The 17025-nt window shown below is 34.7% G+C and overlaps 1 protein-coding gene across 5 annotated transcripts; it reads left to right on the top strand.

Moving 5' to 3' along the window:
- The first annotated feature begins 14491 nt into the window (after positions 1 to 14491).
- Positions 14492 to 16462, top strand: LOC131038558 (putative AP2/ERF and B3 domain-containing protein Os01g0140700). 5 transcript variants are annotated; one of them, XM_057971038.2, is made up of 4 exons: positions 14492 to 14629; positions 14800 to 14867; positions 14947 to 14991; positions 15146 to 16462. In XM_057971038.2, the coding sequence occupies exon 4, from the start codon at positions 15154 to 15156 to the stop codon at positions 16363 to 16365; it is 1212 nt and encodes a 403-aa protein (XP_057827021.2). In that variant the 5' UTR covers positions 14492 to 14629; positions 14800 to 14867; positions 14947 to 14991; positions 15146 to 15153; the 3' UTR covers positions 16366 to 16462. The 5 variants fall into 5 exon arrangements, with proteins under 5 accessions (XP_057827021.2, XP_057827020.2, XP_057827019.2 ...); XM_057971037.2 differs by having other exon boundaries at positions 14794 to 14867; XM_057971036.2 differs by having other exon boundaries at positions 14787 to 14867.
- Positions 16463 to 17025: the final 563 nt, after the last annotated feature.

Raw genomic sequence — 17025 nt, 5'->3', positions numbered from 1 at the left:
CCAGAATCACAATATTTTCTAATACCTTTTCCCGAATAAAATGATATCTAGTGTCTTAAGTATTTCATCAACTTTGACATTAGCACTTTCTACCACTCTTTTTAACCTTTTGTTATAATATTTGTAAGCCTTGATATGATTAGAGTAGCCTAGAAAGATGCCTTCATCACGGCGAGATTCAAAGATGCTTATACTATCATTATCCCTTTTAATAAAGCATTTACTACCAAAGATTTTAAAATAACCAACATTAGATATTCTACCATACCATAGATCATAAGGAGTAGATTTTGTATTCACTCTCAACTTAACTCTATTCAAGATGTAAACAGTAGTATGAATTGCCTCTTTCCAGTAGGTATTTGACATACCCACATCTTGAAGCATAGTTCTAGCCATTTCTTTCATAGTCCAGTTCTTTCTTTCAACAACACCATTTTGTTGTGGTTTTCTAGAGGCCGAGTATTGCCTCTTAATGCCATGTTCTTCATAATAATAAATAAATTCTTGTGAAGTATACTCTCCACCTTTGTCTGACCTAAGACATTTTATTTTTAAATCTGATTCTTTTTCAACCATTTTTCAGAATATTTTGAATTTACTAAAGGCTTCTACTTTATGTTTTATAAAAGTTGCCCATGTCATTCTTGTATAGTCATCAATTAAAAGCATGAAGTATTTTTCATTATTTAGAGACTTTGTCCTTGTAGGACTGCACAAATCAATATGTACAAGCTACAATGGTCTAGTAGAAGAGTATTATTTAGGCTTAAAACTAACTCCGGTTTGTTTGCCTTCTTCACATTCTTTACAAACATTTTTATTTGGTTTGGAAAGAATTGGCATATTTCTGACATTTTGATTTTTACTAATTTTAACCAGATTTTCATAGTTTATATGCCCTAATCTTCTATGCCAAAGTTTAGTTTCATCAACTTGACTCATAAAGCACAGGCTAGTTTCCTTTTTATTATTTGAACTTTCATGAAGGTTATAGATATTACTATTAGTTCTAAATCATGTTGCTATAGTTTTACCAGATTTCTTTTTGATTTCACATCCTAGTACAGAAAAAGTAACATGAAATCCATTATCACATATTTGACTTACACTAAGTACATTATGTGTTAACCCTTCAAGATAATAAACATCATGCACTGGAGTGTCATTATCAAACCTTACAGACCCACCTGAATAAGTTTCATAATGAACAAGCTTTCTTTTATCACCAGTCATATGGTGAGAACAACCACTATCCACAACCCAAAGTTTTTTCTTAGTTAAATGTAAGGTTGTTTGAACAACCAATTCTTCATCCTTTCTCTTTGGTTTCCAAACCAATTTTAGTTTGTCATTTTTATCTGATTTGTTTGACTTCTTTACTAAATCAGATTTGCAAAAAGCATCTATGTGTCCTATTTCATTACATTGATAGCATCTAGTATTGCTTATAAATTTGTAAAGATTACCATGTACAAAACTAGGCTTTCTTCTAGACATAATTCTGCATTTGATTGCAATAGAAACAATATCCAAAGAAATGAAAAATTATATCTAGAAAACTTACTTGATTTGTCAATAGGTTTTTCTTTTTCAACATCAACATGATTTGAGGATTCTCCTCTTAGATTAATTTTTCCTTTGTAATCTTTTTGCTTGCTCAACAAATTAGATGATTTATCATTATTATTATATAATGCAAGCTTATTTTGTAAATTAGCAAGTTTTTCTTCTAAAGAGTAGCATTCTTTCTCTTTGTGATTTAATTTTTTCTGAGTTACCTCAAGAATCCTTTTGCCTTCTTCAATCTGAAGGTTGAGATCAGATATGAGTCTAACATCATTCTGATTTTGATCTTTCAGTATAACAACTTCTTTTCTTAGTTTCTTTATTTCCTTGAGAGCAAACTTTTGTTGGCCATTTGGTGGAATTGATTATGTGTTGCATTGATGTTTTGTCATTGATGTCAACACTAGCTATTTGGATGCTTTACCGGCACCCTTCTGGTTCCAGTAGGTTAAGTGGTTTCTAGTTAACTTGGATCTGGTACGATTCGGTAGGCTCAGGTATAATCTGGTGATGGAATTGGCTTGTTCATGATACTTGTACTCATATTTGGTCAGTTGGTTTTGGTTTGGAGATCGGATGCTATCCTGCTTGCTTAGAAGATTAGTTTCTAGTTTCGATGAGGGTTTCACCAACAGAGCTTTTTGATGGAAATCTTTGATTAATTACATAAGTGGCATTGGTGCAACTTCTGATGGAGTTTCAGGATTTTGTTGATGATCATGTTAGAGACTTGGTGGATGGAGATCATTGTTGAAGCGTGTGGACCTATACTTGGTCCCGATTGATCTAGGTTATGGCCCGACTTTAATGTAACACATGGATAGGACCTATTTATATATTTCCTAGATGTCTTATGTGTTAGATATTACTTGTTTGGTCTAAGGCCGACATGGTTTGTAATTATATAATCGGTTTATTATCTAGTGGCTGATCTGATTGTTTATGGTCGAGGGTTTGTATATATAGGTGTAAGATCTTATTGTAGATCATCATGGTTAATGTAAGAGGTCATGGTCAAGGAATGTAATGTGCGAATAAATGTAATATCATTCAAGTAGAGGAGTTGGTCGATCATTGGAGATCGAATTGGGTTTATGTAAGAGGATTTAGTTCTCCGGTATTGAGCTTAACTGGAACTTTAGTCTAGCATAGGAGATGCTATCTTTTGCAGTTCATCACTTCTCAGAATTGTAGTCTGGATTTCTATGTAGTCAGTGAGACTCCTTTTGTGATGAGTAGTGTGCTCTAGGTTGTTGGCCTTCCTGCAAGTGCAAGCCCCTTCATTGTAAATCACATACTTATTGCAGAAGTATTATCTGACTGTGGGTAGGCTTCCCACCGTGGTTTTTCCCTTTACAAGGGTTTCCACATATAAATCTTGGTGCTGTGTGGATGGCTTTTATTCTATGATTATTGTTTATGCTTAATTGGATTAACTTCTATTCTAGTATTATTTTTTTGGGTTCTGATATTAAATTTTTAATTGTTGAATCTTCCTGTAATCTGTGACCCCCCCCCCTCTCAGTTGTCTTCCGGTTATCTGAACTGTCTAACAACTTTAACTCTCCTCCAAGATCAATTTTAGATTCAGAATGATCTGAAATAATTTCCTCATGTTTTTCACTAGGAGTTACAATAGCCATGAATAATGTTTCATCTACTTCCTCAAGAGATTCATCAGAACAACTATCTGTAATATCAACATACATACTTTTCTTCATTTTGAAGATATTTTTCTTTTTATAATTAAAATATTTTTCTTTCCTTAGGGTCTTCTAGGATCTTCATCATCACTCACAACTTCCTTATTAGGACATTGAGTAGCATAGTGATCAATTTTATCACAGTTAAAACACTTTAAAGGCAATTTCCCTTTTTATCTACTTGATCCTCTTCTTAGTCTACTTACAAAAACAGACTCATCCTCATCACACTTATCAAATTCAAATTCATTATCCTTTTTCTGAGTTTTGAAAGTTGTTTCTTTACTAGTTGAAACATTTTCACAATTCTCATTTCACAAGCAATTAAGATGCCATGCATCACATCTATAGTAAATTTATTCAAATCCCTTTCTTCTAGAGAAGAGACTTTGAAATCATACTTAGGTGTCAATGATCTCAACACCTTTTTTACAACTACTTTTTCTTCCAATTCTTCACCAAGTCCTCGGATTGAATTAACAATCTCTGAGACTCTTTGAAGGAAATTAGTTATCTTCTCTTCTTCAGTCATTTTAAGACTTTCAAATCTTTCTCTAGAAGTTTGAAGTTTTGCTTATTTAACTTTTTCATCACCCTCATATATACTAGAGAGTTTATCCCAAATGGATTTTGTATTTTTACAATCCATTACTTTGACAAGTGCATCATTTGTCAATCCACAACAAATGGCATTTGCAGCCTTTGCATGACATTCATAAGCTCTTTTCTCATCGGGAGTAGAAGGAGCTTTAGTGGAAGTATATGCAGTTTCAACTATAGTCTAGACTTCATAGCCTAGTGAGGTTATATGTCTTTTCATTCTAAACTTCCAAAAAGCATAACCAATACCATCAAATAATGGTGCTTTGGCTATAGAAAGACCTTTTTGATTGGCCATAATCAGTACTCCACCAGGAATCCCCTAAAAGACCTATGCCAAGGTTTTGCTTTGATACCATTTGCTGGAGTATAGAGAACACTAAGAAGGGGGGTGAATTAGTGTTCTAACAAAGCCAAAGATTTTTATACCACTTAACAATTTAATTTTGTTTGATTTGCTTGTGTAACAATATGAAGAAAATAACTAAAGTGAAATAGTAGTAAATGAATCACACAATCACATAAATTGACATAGGAAATTTCATGAGTGGAAAACCCTTTAAGGGAAGAAAAATCACTCAAAAATGCCTCACTGGCTTAATCTAAAACTTTTTTTTTACAATGCCTCACTGGCTGATTGATATGCCTCACTAACAATACTATCTCACTGATAGATTTCAAATTTCTCACTAACTATATATCACAATTTTCAACAACTATTATGAATCAATATACAAAGTATTATCTCTGTTACTTTTTTAACAACTTATGATCTCGAATCACTTGAGATTCAGAAGCAATAGTACAATGTATCCCAATAGTTCACATACAATATATCATTATGCATACGTGAAGTATACACAGTGATATAATATAGTGAATCTAATCCACAATGCACTGCAAGTGCTTTATAAAAATTTCTCAATGTACAGATATACAATACTGAATATGGTTAAGAGTGAGCACTAGAAGTTGTGTATTTGTTTGTAATTTTTTGTTGAGTATTTTTTTTTTTATGATTTTTTGAAATGGGCACATCCTGAAAATTAGGTACATGTTCGTGTGCGAAGCATAACTAGCACCAAAATAATTGAAAATGCAATTGTTTTTAAAGTGTAAAGAATCAAGTGAACTACAATAATATATAAATTTTTTTTAATTTGGATAAGTAGATCAAAAGTTATTAAAACAATGGTACACATATGTCTTTGAGAACTATGGAGAAATTAGTAGAAGAAATTCAAGATTAATATGTTAATGTTGTTCAATTTTTATTTTTTAAATATGGTTAGAAAGCTTAGAAGATGGGTTAAATTATGGTGGCAATTTTAGAAATACCCACTCGATAATGTGTAAACTTGATGACGATGAAGTTGAGAAACCAGATTGGAAGAAGAAAACATGTAAAAAGAAGAAAAAAAGGCTCTCAAGCCTCAGCCTTGCTATCCCAGCCAAAATGCATACGAGTTTTTAAAAACAAAAAAATGCATATGGGTTTGTAAAAACAAATACGCATACGGGTTTTTAAATACAAAAAACATGTATGGGATTTTAAAAACAAAAAACATGTACGCGTTATGTTCTTACATAAAGTTAGATTAGTAACATGGAGTCATATGTAATTTTTTAAGCATTCCCTTAGTTTTTTTAGCAGGATATATACATAAAATATAACATTTAAGTATATCTTTCTTATACTTTAAGTTATATTTTATGTATATATTGTCAGGATGTTTGAGAGTGGTTTCATATCTCCATGAGTCATAATGCAAATTCTAGATTTTAGGAGATCTTATAATTTTTTAGACTTAGTCAAATTTCAGTAATCAGTTAGCTTATATCATCATTCACTTCCTATCTCTCTATCTCACGCTCTTTGTCTCCCCTAAGCTCTAGACCTATCTATTTTCTTATCTCTCTCCTTCTCTCTTCACCTCTCTCTATCTCACTTTCTCCTCTCTCCCCAAGCTCTAGATCTTATAATTTCTTAGACATAATCAAATTTCAGTAATCACTAAGCTCTCTCTCTCTCTCTCTCTCTCTCTCTCTCTCTCTCTCTCTCTCTCTCTCTCCCTTTATCTTTGTCCCACCCTCCCATGCTCTATCTTTACTTCCCTATATTCCCTCTCCCTCTCTCCACATACCTCTTCTTCCCTTTCTCCCTAGTTCTATTCATCTTCAAAAATCTTTTTCTCTACTTTTGTGTTTCTCGCTTCCTCCCTCCCTCCTTCCCTATCTATTTTTCTTTATCTCACACTCTTTATCTCTCCTCTCCTTCTCTCTACCTACCTCTCTTTTCATCCCTCACTAATTTTAACTCCTCTCTCTCTCTCTCTCTCTCTCTCTCTCTCTCTCTCTCTCTCTAAATATCACCTCCACTTCTATCTATCTAACCTCTTTATATCTCTCTCCTTCTCTTTGGACCTCTCTTTATCTATCTATCTAGGTGTTTAAATAAATAATTTATGGGGGGAGTGCAAAAGAGAGAGAGGTAGAGATATAGGCAAGGAGGGAGAGAGATGTAGATTGAGAAAAAGGTAATAGATAATGAAAAGAGAGAGAGAGTTAGAGATATAGGTAGAGAGGGATAGAGATGTAGATTGAGAAAAAGGTAATAGAGAGAGAGTGGGGGGAGACTGAGATTGATAGAAGTGGTAAGGGAAGGTTTGGGAGATATAAGAAAAGATAGAAATAGAGGTCTTGTAGGGAGGTAGATATATAGAGAAAGAGAGAGAGGGAGAGGGGAGAGAGTGATAAGTTAAGAGGGGAAAAATAGATAGAGAGAGGTGGAGAGGGAAGGAGAGAGATAGAGATAGGTGATATATACAAAAGTGGAGGCGAGACTTGGAGTGAGGGAGAGAAGGAGAGGTATTTGAAGATAGGTTAGATAGATAGAGATAAGTATCTAGAGAGAGAGTTTGGAGATGGAAGGAGGGAGGGAGAGAGATAAAGGGAGAGCTTGAGAGAGAGTGAGGTGAGATAAATAGTATAATGGAGAGAAGGAGGTAGAGAATTAGGGGAGATAAAAGTAGATAGGGATAGAAAGAGAGGCAGGGAGAGAGAGGGAGAGGGGAGATAAAGAGAGCAAGAGGGAAGATAGATACCCATAGAGAGAGCAGAGATAAATACATAAAGGGAGAGGGAAGATAGAGAGGTGGAGTAAATAATACCTCTCCTTCCCTCCCTCTCTTTGAATACCTCTCCTTCTCTCCCTCACTCCAACTCTCCCCTCCACTTTTGTATATCTCACTTAGTTTTATCTCCTTCCCTCTCCACCTCTCTTTATCTATTTCCCCACTCTCAACTTATCACTATCTACCCTCTTCCTCTCTCTCTATTCATACATCCCTCCCTCCTTCCCTCCACCTCTCTAATTACCCCTCAAGACACCATATGACCCCTCGGGACACCATATGACCCCTTTTAACATCCTAGTACACGACATGACCCCTTAGTACACCATATGACCCCTTAGGATAATATGATGTCCTAAAGGATCTAATGGTATCCTACATGGTCATATGGTGTTCTAACACATGTGTGGCCCCTTAGGACCCCATATGACCCCTAACGACACCATATGATCCCTTAGTACATTGTATGACCCTTCAAGACACCATATGACCCTTAGGGCACTATATGACCCCTCAAGAAACCATATGACCCTTTAGGACACTATATGACCCCCTAGGACACCATATGACCCCTTTTAACATCTTAGTACATGACGACTCCTTAGGACACCATATGACCCCTTTTAACATCCTAGTGAATGAAATGACCCCTTAGGACATCATATGACCCCTTAGGACACCATATGACCCCTTTTAACATCTTAGTACATGACATGACTCCTTAGGACACCATATGACCCCTTTTAACATCCCAGTGAATGAAATGACCCCTTAGGACATCATATGACCCCTAACGACACCATATGACCCTTGAAGAGCCCATATGACCCCTAACGACACCATATAACCCCTTAGGGTACCATATGATCCCTAATGATACCATATGACCCTTGAGAACACCATATGATCCCTTTTAAAATTCTAGTACACAAAATGACCACTTAAGACACCATATGACTTCCTAAGGTGTCATATGGTGTCTTAAGGGATCATATGGTGTTCTAACACATGGGTGGCCCCTTAGGACTCCATATGACCCCTAAGGACACCATATGACCCCTTAGGACACCATATGATGTTTTAATGGGTCATATGGTGTCCTAAGGGGTCATATAGTGTTCTAACACATGTGTGGACCCTTATGACCCCATATGACCCCTTAGGACACCATATGACCCCTTAGGACAATATGATGTCCTAATAGGTCATATGGTGTCCTAATGGGTCATATGGTGTATATGGTGTTCTAATACATGTGTGGTTTCTTAGGACCCCATATGACCCCTAATGACACGATATGACCCCTTAGGACACCATACGAACCCTTGGGACACCACATGCCCCCTTAGTAAAATATGATGTCCTAAGGAATCATATGGTATTCTAACATATGTGTGGCCCCTTAGGACCCCATATGACCCCTAACGACACCATATGATCCCTCAAGACACCATATGACCCTTAAAGACACCATATTATCCCTTAGGACACTATATGACCCCCCAGGACACCATATCACCCATTAGGACATCATATGGTGTCCTAATGAGTCATGTGGTGTCCTAATGGGTCATATGGTGTTGTTAGGGGTTATATGGGGTCCTAAGGAGCCACACATATGTTAGAACATGATATGACCCCTTAGGACACCATATGACTCCTTATGATGTCATATAGTATCCTTAGCACTCATATGGTATCCTAAGGGGTCATGTCATGTACTAGGATGCTAAAAGGGGTCATATGGTGTCCTAGGGGGTCATATAGTTTCCTAAGGGGTCATATGGTGTTGTTAGGGGTCATATGGGGTGATAAGGGGTCATATGGCATCGTTAAGGGTAATATGGGGTCCTAAGGGGCCACACATGTGTTAGAACACCATATTACCCCTTTGGATACCATATGACCCCTTAAGACATCATATTGTCCTAAGGGGTCATATGGTGTCCTAAGGGGTCATGTCGGGTACTAGGATATTAAAAGATGTCATATGGTGTCTTGAGGGGTAAGTAGAGAGGTGGAGGGAATGAGGGAGGGATGCATGAATAGAGAGAGGAAGAGATAGAGGAAGAGGGGAGATAGTGATAAGTTGAGAGGGGGAAATAGATAAAGAGAGGTGGGGAGGGAAGAAAATAAAGACAAGTGAGATATATAAGAGTGGAAGGAAGAGTTGAAATGAGGGAGAGGAGAGATACTCAACGAGAGGGAGGGAAGGAGAGGTATTATTTACTTCACCTCTCTATAAAGTACGCATCTATCTATGCTCTCTATCTCCCCTCTCCCTGTATCTCTTCTCTCTATGGGTATCTATCTTCCCTCTTGCTCTCTTTATCTCCCCTCTCCCTCTCTCTACCTACCTCTCTTTTCATCCCTATCTACTTTTATCTCCCCTAATTCTCTACCTCATTCCCTCCATTATAGTATTTATCTCACCTCACTCTCTCTCAAGATCTCCCTTTATCTCTCTCCCTCCCTCCTTCCATCTCCATACTCTTTCTCTAGTTACTTATCTCTATCTACCTGACCTATCTTTAAATACCTCTCCTTCTCTCTCTCACTCCAAGTCTCCCCTCCAGTTTTGTATATATCACCTATAATATCTATCTCTCTTCTTTCCTCTCCACCTCTCTCTATCTATTTTCCCCCTCTCAACTTATCACTATCTCCCCTCTTCCTCTCTCTCTTTCTCTATATATATATCCCTCCCTACAAGACCTCTATTTCTATCTTTTCTTCTATCTCCCAAACCTTCCCTTACCACTTCTATCAATTTCACACTCTCTCTCTATTGCCTTTTTCTCAACCTACATCTCTCTCTCTCCCTACCTATATCTCCACCTCTCTCTTTTCATTTCTATCTACCTATCTATATCTACCAACCTTTTTGCACTCCCCCCATTAACTATTTATCTAAATAGCTAGATACAGAGAGAGAGAGGTGCAAAGAGAAGGAGAGAGATATAAATAAGTTAGATAGATAGAAGTGGAGATGATATTTAGAGAGAGAGAGAGAGAGAGAGAGAGAGAGAGAGAGAGAGAGAGAGAGAGAGAGAGTATGAATGGAATAAGGTAGAGATTTAAGGGAGTTAAAAGTAGTGAGGGATGAAAAGAGAGGTAGATAGAGAGAAGGAGAGGGGAGATAAAGAGTTTGAGATAAAGAAAAATAGATAGGGAAGGAGGGAGGGGGGAAGCGAGAAAGACAAAATTAGAGAGCAAGATTTATGAAGATGAATAGAGCTGGGGAGGAAGGGAAGAAGAGGTGTGTGGAGAGAGGGAGAGGAAAGATAGGGAAACAAAGATAGAGCATGGGAGGGTGGGACAAAGATATATATATGAAGGGAAGAAGAGGTATGTGGAGAGAGGGAGAGGAAAGATAGGGAAACAAAGATAGAGCATGGGAGGGTGGGACAAAGATATATATATATATATATATATATATATATATATATATATATATATATATATATATATATATATATATATATATATAGAGAGAGAGAGAGAGAGAGAGAGAGAGAGAGAGAGTCACATACTTAGAGAATAGAGGGGAGATATAAAGAAGGGTGAGAGAGATAGGTTTAAATCTTGGAGGAGAGGAGAGTGAGAGATAGAGAGATGGGGGAAAGGGGGAGTGATGGGTCTAAAGATGGAGGAGGAGAGAGAGAGAGAGAGAGAGAGAGAGAGAGAGAGAGAGAGAATGATAATAAGAGCTTAGTGGTTACTGAAATTTGATTATGTCTGAGAAATTATAAGATCTAGAGCTTGGGGAGAGAGTAGAGAGTGAGATAGAGAGAGGTGAAGAGAGAAGGAGAGAGATAAGAAAATAGATAAGTCTAGAGCTTAGGGGATACAAAGAGCATGAGATGGAGAGATATCAAGTGAATGATGAAATAAGATGACTGATTACTGAAATTTGACTAAGTCTGAAAAATAATAAGATCTCCTAAAATATAGAATCTCCATTATGACTCTTAAAGATCTGAAACTACTCTCAAACATCTTGACAATATATACATAAAATATAACTTAAAGTATAAGAAAATGTAACTAATACTTAAATGTTATATTTTATGTATAAATCCTACTGAAAAAACTAAGGGAATGGTAAAAAAATTGCATATGACTCCATGTTACTAATCTAACTTTATGTAAGCAAAACACGTATGTGTTTTTCTTACTAACATAACGCGTACATGTTTTTTTATTTTTAAAACCCGTAAGCATTTTTGTTTTCAAAAACCCATACGCGTTCTTATTTTTAAAAACCCGTTCGCATTTTTTGTTTTTAAAAACCCGTACGAGTTTTGGCTTGGATTTAGGCTCGATAATATGAGACTTAACGCGAATGGGTTATTTAAATTTTTTTTAAAAAACATATGCATTAGTAGTTTTTAGATGTTTTTTTGAGAGGGTGTCCACTTTTTTGCACACCATCTTAGTGCACTTACCCAGTAATCACATTATTAGGACATGAAATATGATGTACATTTGATTACACAAGTTTGTCACCTTAGGAAATTCTTAATCAAGGGCACAAGATATTTCAACAATGCTGCAAGAATATTTGACATTAATGCCAAACATGTCTAAGAGGGACAACTCCCACACCTTCAAATCATTTCCATTGTGTCATTGGAATGTTGGGATAGTTCTAGCAGGGTGCAATTTCAAGTGATAAGATTGAGTTCAATAGAATATTAATTTTTTGTCTTTTGATTCCTTTTATCTCCAATTTGTTATTAGTACTTTATTTTTGCTAATTTGGTCACTAGTTTACTCAAAGAAAAATATGAAGGCTTGGATTTACCCAAGAAAGGGTCCACTTGAGGTGTATTATAGTTGGGTGTCTACCCTAGTTAGCATAGGTTCTCACAATTTTAGTTTAAAGGATACTTTTGTCATTGTATCTTGGTGAGATTCATTAGCTTGTAGCATTTACATCAACTTTGAATTTCTAATGTTTATTTTTTTTCTAAAAATATTTCTACTTTAAGAGTATATTTTTTGTGCAATCAACATTTAGCTTTTCTTTCTTTATGATTTTTCTTTCTTCTCATATACATAATATTATAACCTCAAAGAATTTAATGATATACATAAATTATGGAAACCATGCTAAAAGATAAGTTCTCGGTTTGACATGTAAATGAAGTGTCATAATTAACCAAAAGATTGCATGATCAGTGGATAACTTAACCATCAAGATGTGTGTGAGATTTTGTTGTACCTATTTAATTAGGAATAAAATGTGTTAATTGGGGAAGAATAAGAGAAAGAGAGATGTAATAGAGGGACATCTGATATAATTATATAAAGAGACTTATATGAAACATGTGATGTATTGAGATTGAGATAATATATATGATCATATCCTCATATTTACATACTTTTATGTATGAATGACTGTATGGTTTAAAAGTATTACTTTCAACTTGTTAACAATCTACTTGTTAGCTACCTAGAACTTTACTTTGCTAGATATTTTTAGTAGTTATGTTTATGTTTTATTTGAATATTTTTTAGATGCTACTCATTGATTTATTTCTTTTTTGTTTGAAATATTTTAGACGAGCACTAATTGTAAGGAAGCATATATCAATGTGGCATCTACATCCATAATTGTATTATTTTATAAGTTTATAAATATCCAGTTGTTATTCTAGTTTCTTGATTTTACTTTGACATGCAAATAGGAGAGAGGGTAATGTAATGGTGATAATTTCATACCTTATAATTTCTTCCTTTATTTTTGACTCACTTTGGCTAGCTTATCCTTTATGTAATGAAAAGCATAGAATTGGTGGTATTTTTACCAAGGGTTGATACATAACCTTATCCATACCTATTTCCATTTGCACTCATTCATAAGAATCAATTTTGATCCTCAAATTTATTTATAAATATAGAAATCTATAAAATGTAGACCTCTTGCACACAACAAGGACCATTAAAATAATCATCCAATTACATCCACGTTGCATTGATATTCTAGGTCATATTGCATGTCTACTTAATTATAATGCTTAATTTCTAAGACTAGGAATTATCATAGACTAATTCCATATAGAAGGGTTAGGTCAAGAATTACAAGATTAATTATATTCTTGCAAGGACAAATCCACATTTTCCAAAGTGATCTAGACAAAGAAAACTAATATTCCATTTTAATATTCTTAAGTAGCATATCTCAATTTTGTTACTAAAATAAATCAATTTGAAATGCTCCATAAAATAGGTGGTATGAATTTTAGAGAGTCCATTAGGTAGATTGTGCAAGCTTATAGACTAAATTGTGTATGTTTTTTGCTGACATTTCAGATCACAATGATTCATTTCCATCTTGATAACAATAGATTACTGAATGTGGTTCAAAACATCATACTCGATAAAATTAAATTTTACATCAAACAAAAATAACTAAATATTTTATTTAAGTTATATAAATTCAAAACATTTGATTTAATATATTTATTAATCCCCCTAATATTCTTATAATATTTTTTTCCAATATCATTTAATTGATTTATCCTAAGATTTATATAAATAAATAAATAACATATTTCATTCCCTTGCTATTACTAATTGTTTTATTGACATGGACTATAGACATGCATAGACATGTTTTCAAGTTTCTTGTACATGCAAATGCAATTGTACCAGTTTTATTCAAAAAGCATAATCTATCCTCCTTTTTAGTTGGATAGATAAAAATCAGAAATATCTTAGTTCAATGTTTTCTAATTCTGAGTTTCCATGGCGTAAAGGCTAAAATTTTATGATTAAGTACATTCCTTCATTCATATTGAAAGTAGATTTGGCAATTCATGCATTACTTGAAATGAAAGAGATTTTTCAGTGTAAGAGATTTTTCAGTGTAGATGTTCCTATTTTTATAGATTGAAAAATATAAGTAGTTGTTATAATCTTCCATGTATGAATTATAGAATCTTTGTTTTCTTCAAGTTCAAACTGCAATAGATTATATTTTTTCAATAAGAACAATTACATTCTAATTCCATGCACCATCCAATCAATCCATAACCAGAAATCTTAGCACTTGAATGTACTAATCAGATATGTTTAACTATCATCAAAAAAAAAAAAAATTAGTGTTTACCCCATGAAAACTTGAGGTTTTTCTCCATGCAAGTGATTTTTAATCTATCCAGCTAAAAAGGACAGATTATGCATCCTTTGGCTACGTTCTAGTGTAGCCATGCAACAAACCACCTGTAAAAAATCAGAGTCTCCTGCAGTTTACAAAATATCCGACAAAGGATTGAAGAAGCCAGCATAGCAAAGTTTGAATTCATTAGTTGGCAGGCATGTCTGCGGGCACTAGAAATGGTAAGTTTCCATGAAAAACAAAGAGATGGGACTCACTCTTGACAGTCTTACAACCTGCAGTAGCATTTCATGTGCTGTCAAACCCTAAAATAGAGCAGAAAAGCACGTTGATGATAACAACTTATGCTATATTATATATATATATATAAACTCAATGGTAGCTTTAATCTGCATTAAAACTTCTGCCTTTAACTTGATATTCTCCTTCTTCGTTCCTCATGCCTCTTGTTTCTCTCTGGTACTGATTTTAGTTCTCTGTTCAACAATTTTTTCAAGGTACTGTCTTGGGTTTTTGGGTGTTAAATTTGCTCTACAATTCATTCTATCATGTATTTGTAAGCGTTTCCTTGTTTTCTATCTTAAATTTTCTCCGATCTTTTATGATTTAGTTTTTTCGGTTTTAAAACATTGACAGCTTTATAGTAACTGTCAGATTGTAGTTTCAGGGTGGCATTTTGTTCATACAAGTAGAGATTTCAGTGATAATAGCTCTGTTCAGGTCAGGAGGGCTTTTGTAAGTATCACAAGCTCAGTTTAAAACTTTCATATTGTAGTTTGTTGCGCTTAATGACAATCAATATGTATAATATCAGAACAGTGGCAGACCTTGCAAGAAACCAGGGTGATTGGTTTCACAGGTATATCAGTTTAAATACCATCATAAGAGAATCATAAGAGAGTTATGTGGTGTTCTTTTTCTTTGCGGTGCCTTTTTCTTGTGTTTATCAAAAATTCTGTGGTATTTTTCATATGATGTTCTGATGTTTTCATTTTGTGGGTTGGATTCCATAGCATGAAGGATGGAGGAAACCAAATCAAGTGCAGATTCTAATGCATCTTCTGGGTCAAGCAAAACTGGACATGCAATTGTAGCAGCACCAGCAGCTTTGAATGCACCATTGGGTCAGCTAGAGAATACAGCAGAGTTATCAGAGCATTTTGCTTGTCAGTTCAAAGGTGTTGTACCCCAGCATAATAAGAAATGGGGAGCCCAGATCTATGTAAGCCATGGTAGAGTTTGGCTTGGAACCTTCATCAGTCAAGAAGCAGCTGCACTGGCCTATGACAGGGCTTGTCTCAAGTTCAGGGGTCTTGATTGTCAAAGAAACTTACTCAGTAAAGAAGATTGTCAGATAGAGATTATGTTTCAACAGCAGTACAAAGAGGAGCATGTGGTGCAGATGATCAGGGAACACACATATGAAGAACATCTGAATGAATTCATGGCCAAGATGGGCAGAGATAAGTTTTTTCAGAATCAATCAAAGCCTCATCTGCATCATGATAATACCATTCCACAGCATCTGTTTGACAAAGAGGTGACTCCTAGTGATGTAGGGAAGCTCAACAGATTGGTGATTCCCAAGCAGCATGCAGAGAGAAACTTCCCTCGGGAATCACAGATCAAGGACAAGGATGAAAGTCTTGTTTTTCTAGATGTTGAGAACAACAAAGAATGGGAATTCAGATACTCATTCTGGAAGAGCAGCCAGAGCTATGTTCTCACCAGAGGATGGAGCAAATTTGTCAAGGAAAAAATACTTGAAGCAGGAGATATTGTTTCCTTTCAGAGGTGTAATGCCACTGGCAGGCTCTATATAAGTGTCAGCCATCGTTACAGAAGAGATACTGTTTCTGCAGACATCAGCTACCAACAGACCATTGGAAGACCACCCAACTTTCTTTATCCTTCTTCACCTTTTGGCCGGTCAGAATTTTGGGTTCTTGTGAATGGTAGGCCCATGCAATTTTACAATAATAATCCAGGCCTAGTTAATTATGTTCCACTTCATATGGGTTACTCTTCAAGAGGCCTGCATGGCATTTCAAATGCAGGAGGAATTGTTTCAAACAATGATACTGCCAGGGATTTGAGAGAACAGAGATTCTTCCCTGCGTATGGAACAAGTGTAGCTGAAGATAATGGAATGGGTCTTGCAGCTAATGGTGGTTCCAATAGTGTTAGATTATTTGGCGTTGAAATTGGAGCCTCTATACCTGATTCAGATTGAAATCAATATTAGGGTTCAGGAACAGTAAAGAAATCTCTTCTATAGTTTTTATTATGAATGTTTCTTGCTTTTCTAAATGAAAAAAACTTTTAAGACAGTGTTTGGATAGTTTAATTCCTCGTAATCTTCACTATTATCTATTTTTATAGAATAGCTTTTTTCTTGTTTCTGAATTCTATTGTGTAAGTTTATATACATAATGTTAGGGATATGATCCATCATCTAAATGTTAAATAACACAGAATTTTCATTTATCCATTTTTTTTAACTATCATGGCGTGGATTTGGAATCGAAGCAAGGTAGCTATAAAACTATTTATTAGTATTAAAATTAAAATTTAAATATATAAAACTATTTTATTTTATTTATGATTCTAATCTTTGAACATATTTTTCTTACAGTTTCATTATTAATCTATATTTTTCTTACAGTCCAATTAACCTATGTTGATTATTTATTACAATTTAAATTTAAATATATAGAAATATTTTATTAATATTTATGGTTCTATGTTTTGAATATAAAAAGTATTTGTAATTTCTGTACAAATTTATAAATAAAAACGTATGATTAAAACTATATGGATAAACAAAAATAGAGATAATTGTTATGTAACTTTTTTTATCTAAAAATAATCATCTTTAATTTCAGATTCAATT

This window comes from Cryptomeria japonica, chromosome 10 (assembly GCF_030272615.1).
Source record: "Cryptomeria japonica chromosome 10, Sugi_1.0, whole genome shotgun sequence".
Lineage (NCBI taxonomy): Eukaryota > Viridiplantae > Streptophyta > Pinopsida > Cupressales > Cupressaceae > Cryptomeria > Cryptomeria japonica.
This window is presented reverse-complemented; position numbering and strand designations above follow the sequence as displayed.

Bases quoted from the DNA above. Each gene is read 5' to 3' on its own strand.
- LOC131038558 (XM_057971040.2), top strand. From the start codon at position 15,154: ATGGAGGAAACCAAATCAAGTGCAGATTCTAATGCATCTTCTGGGTCA.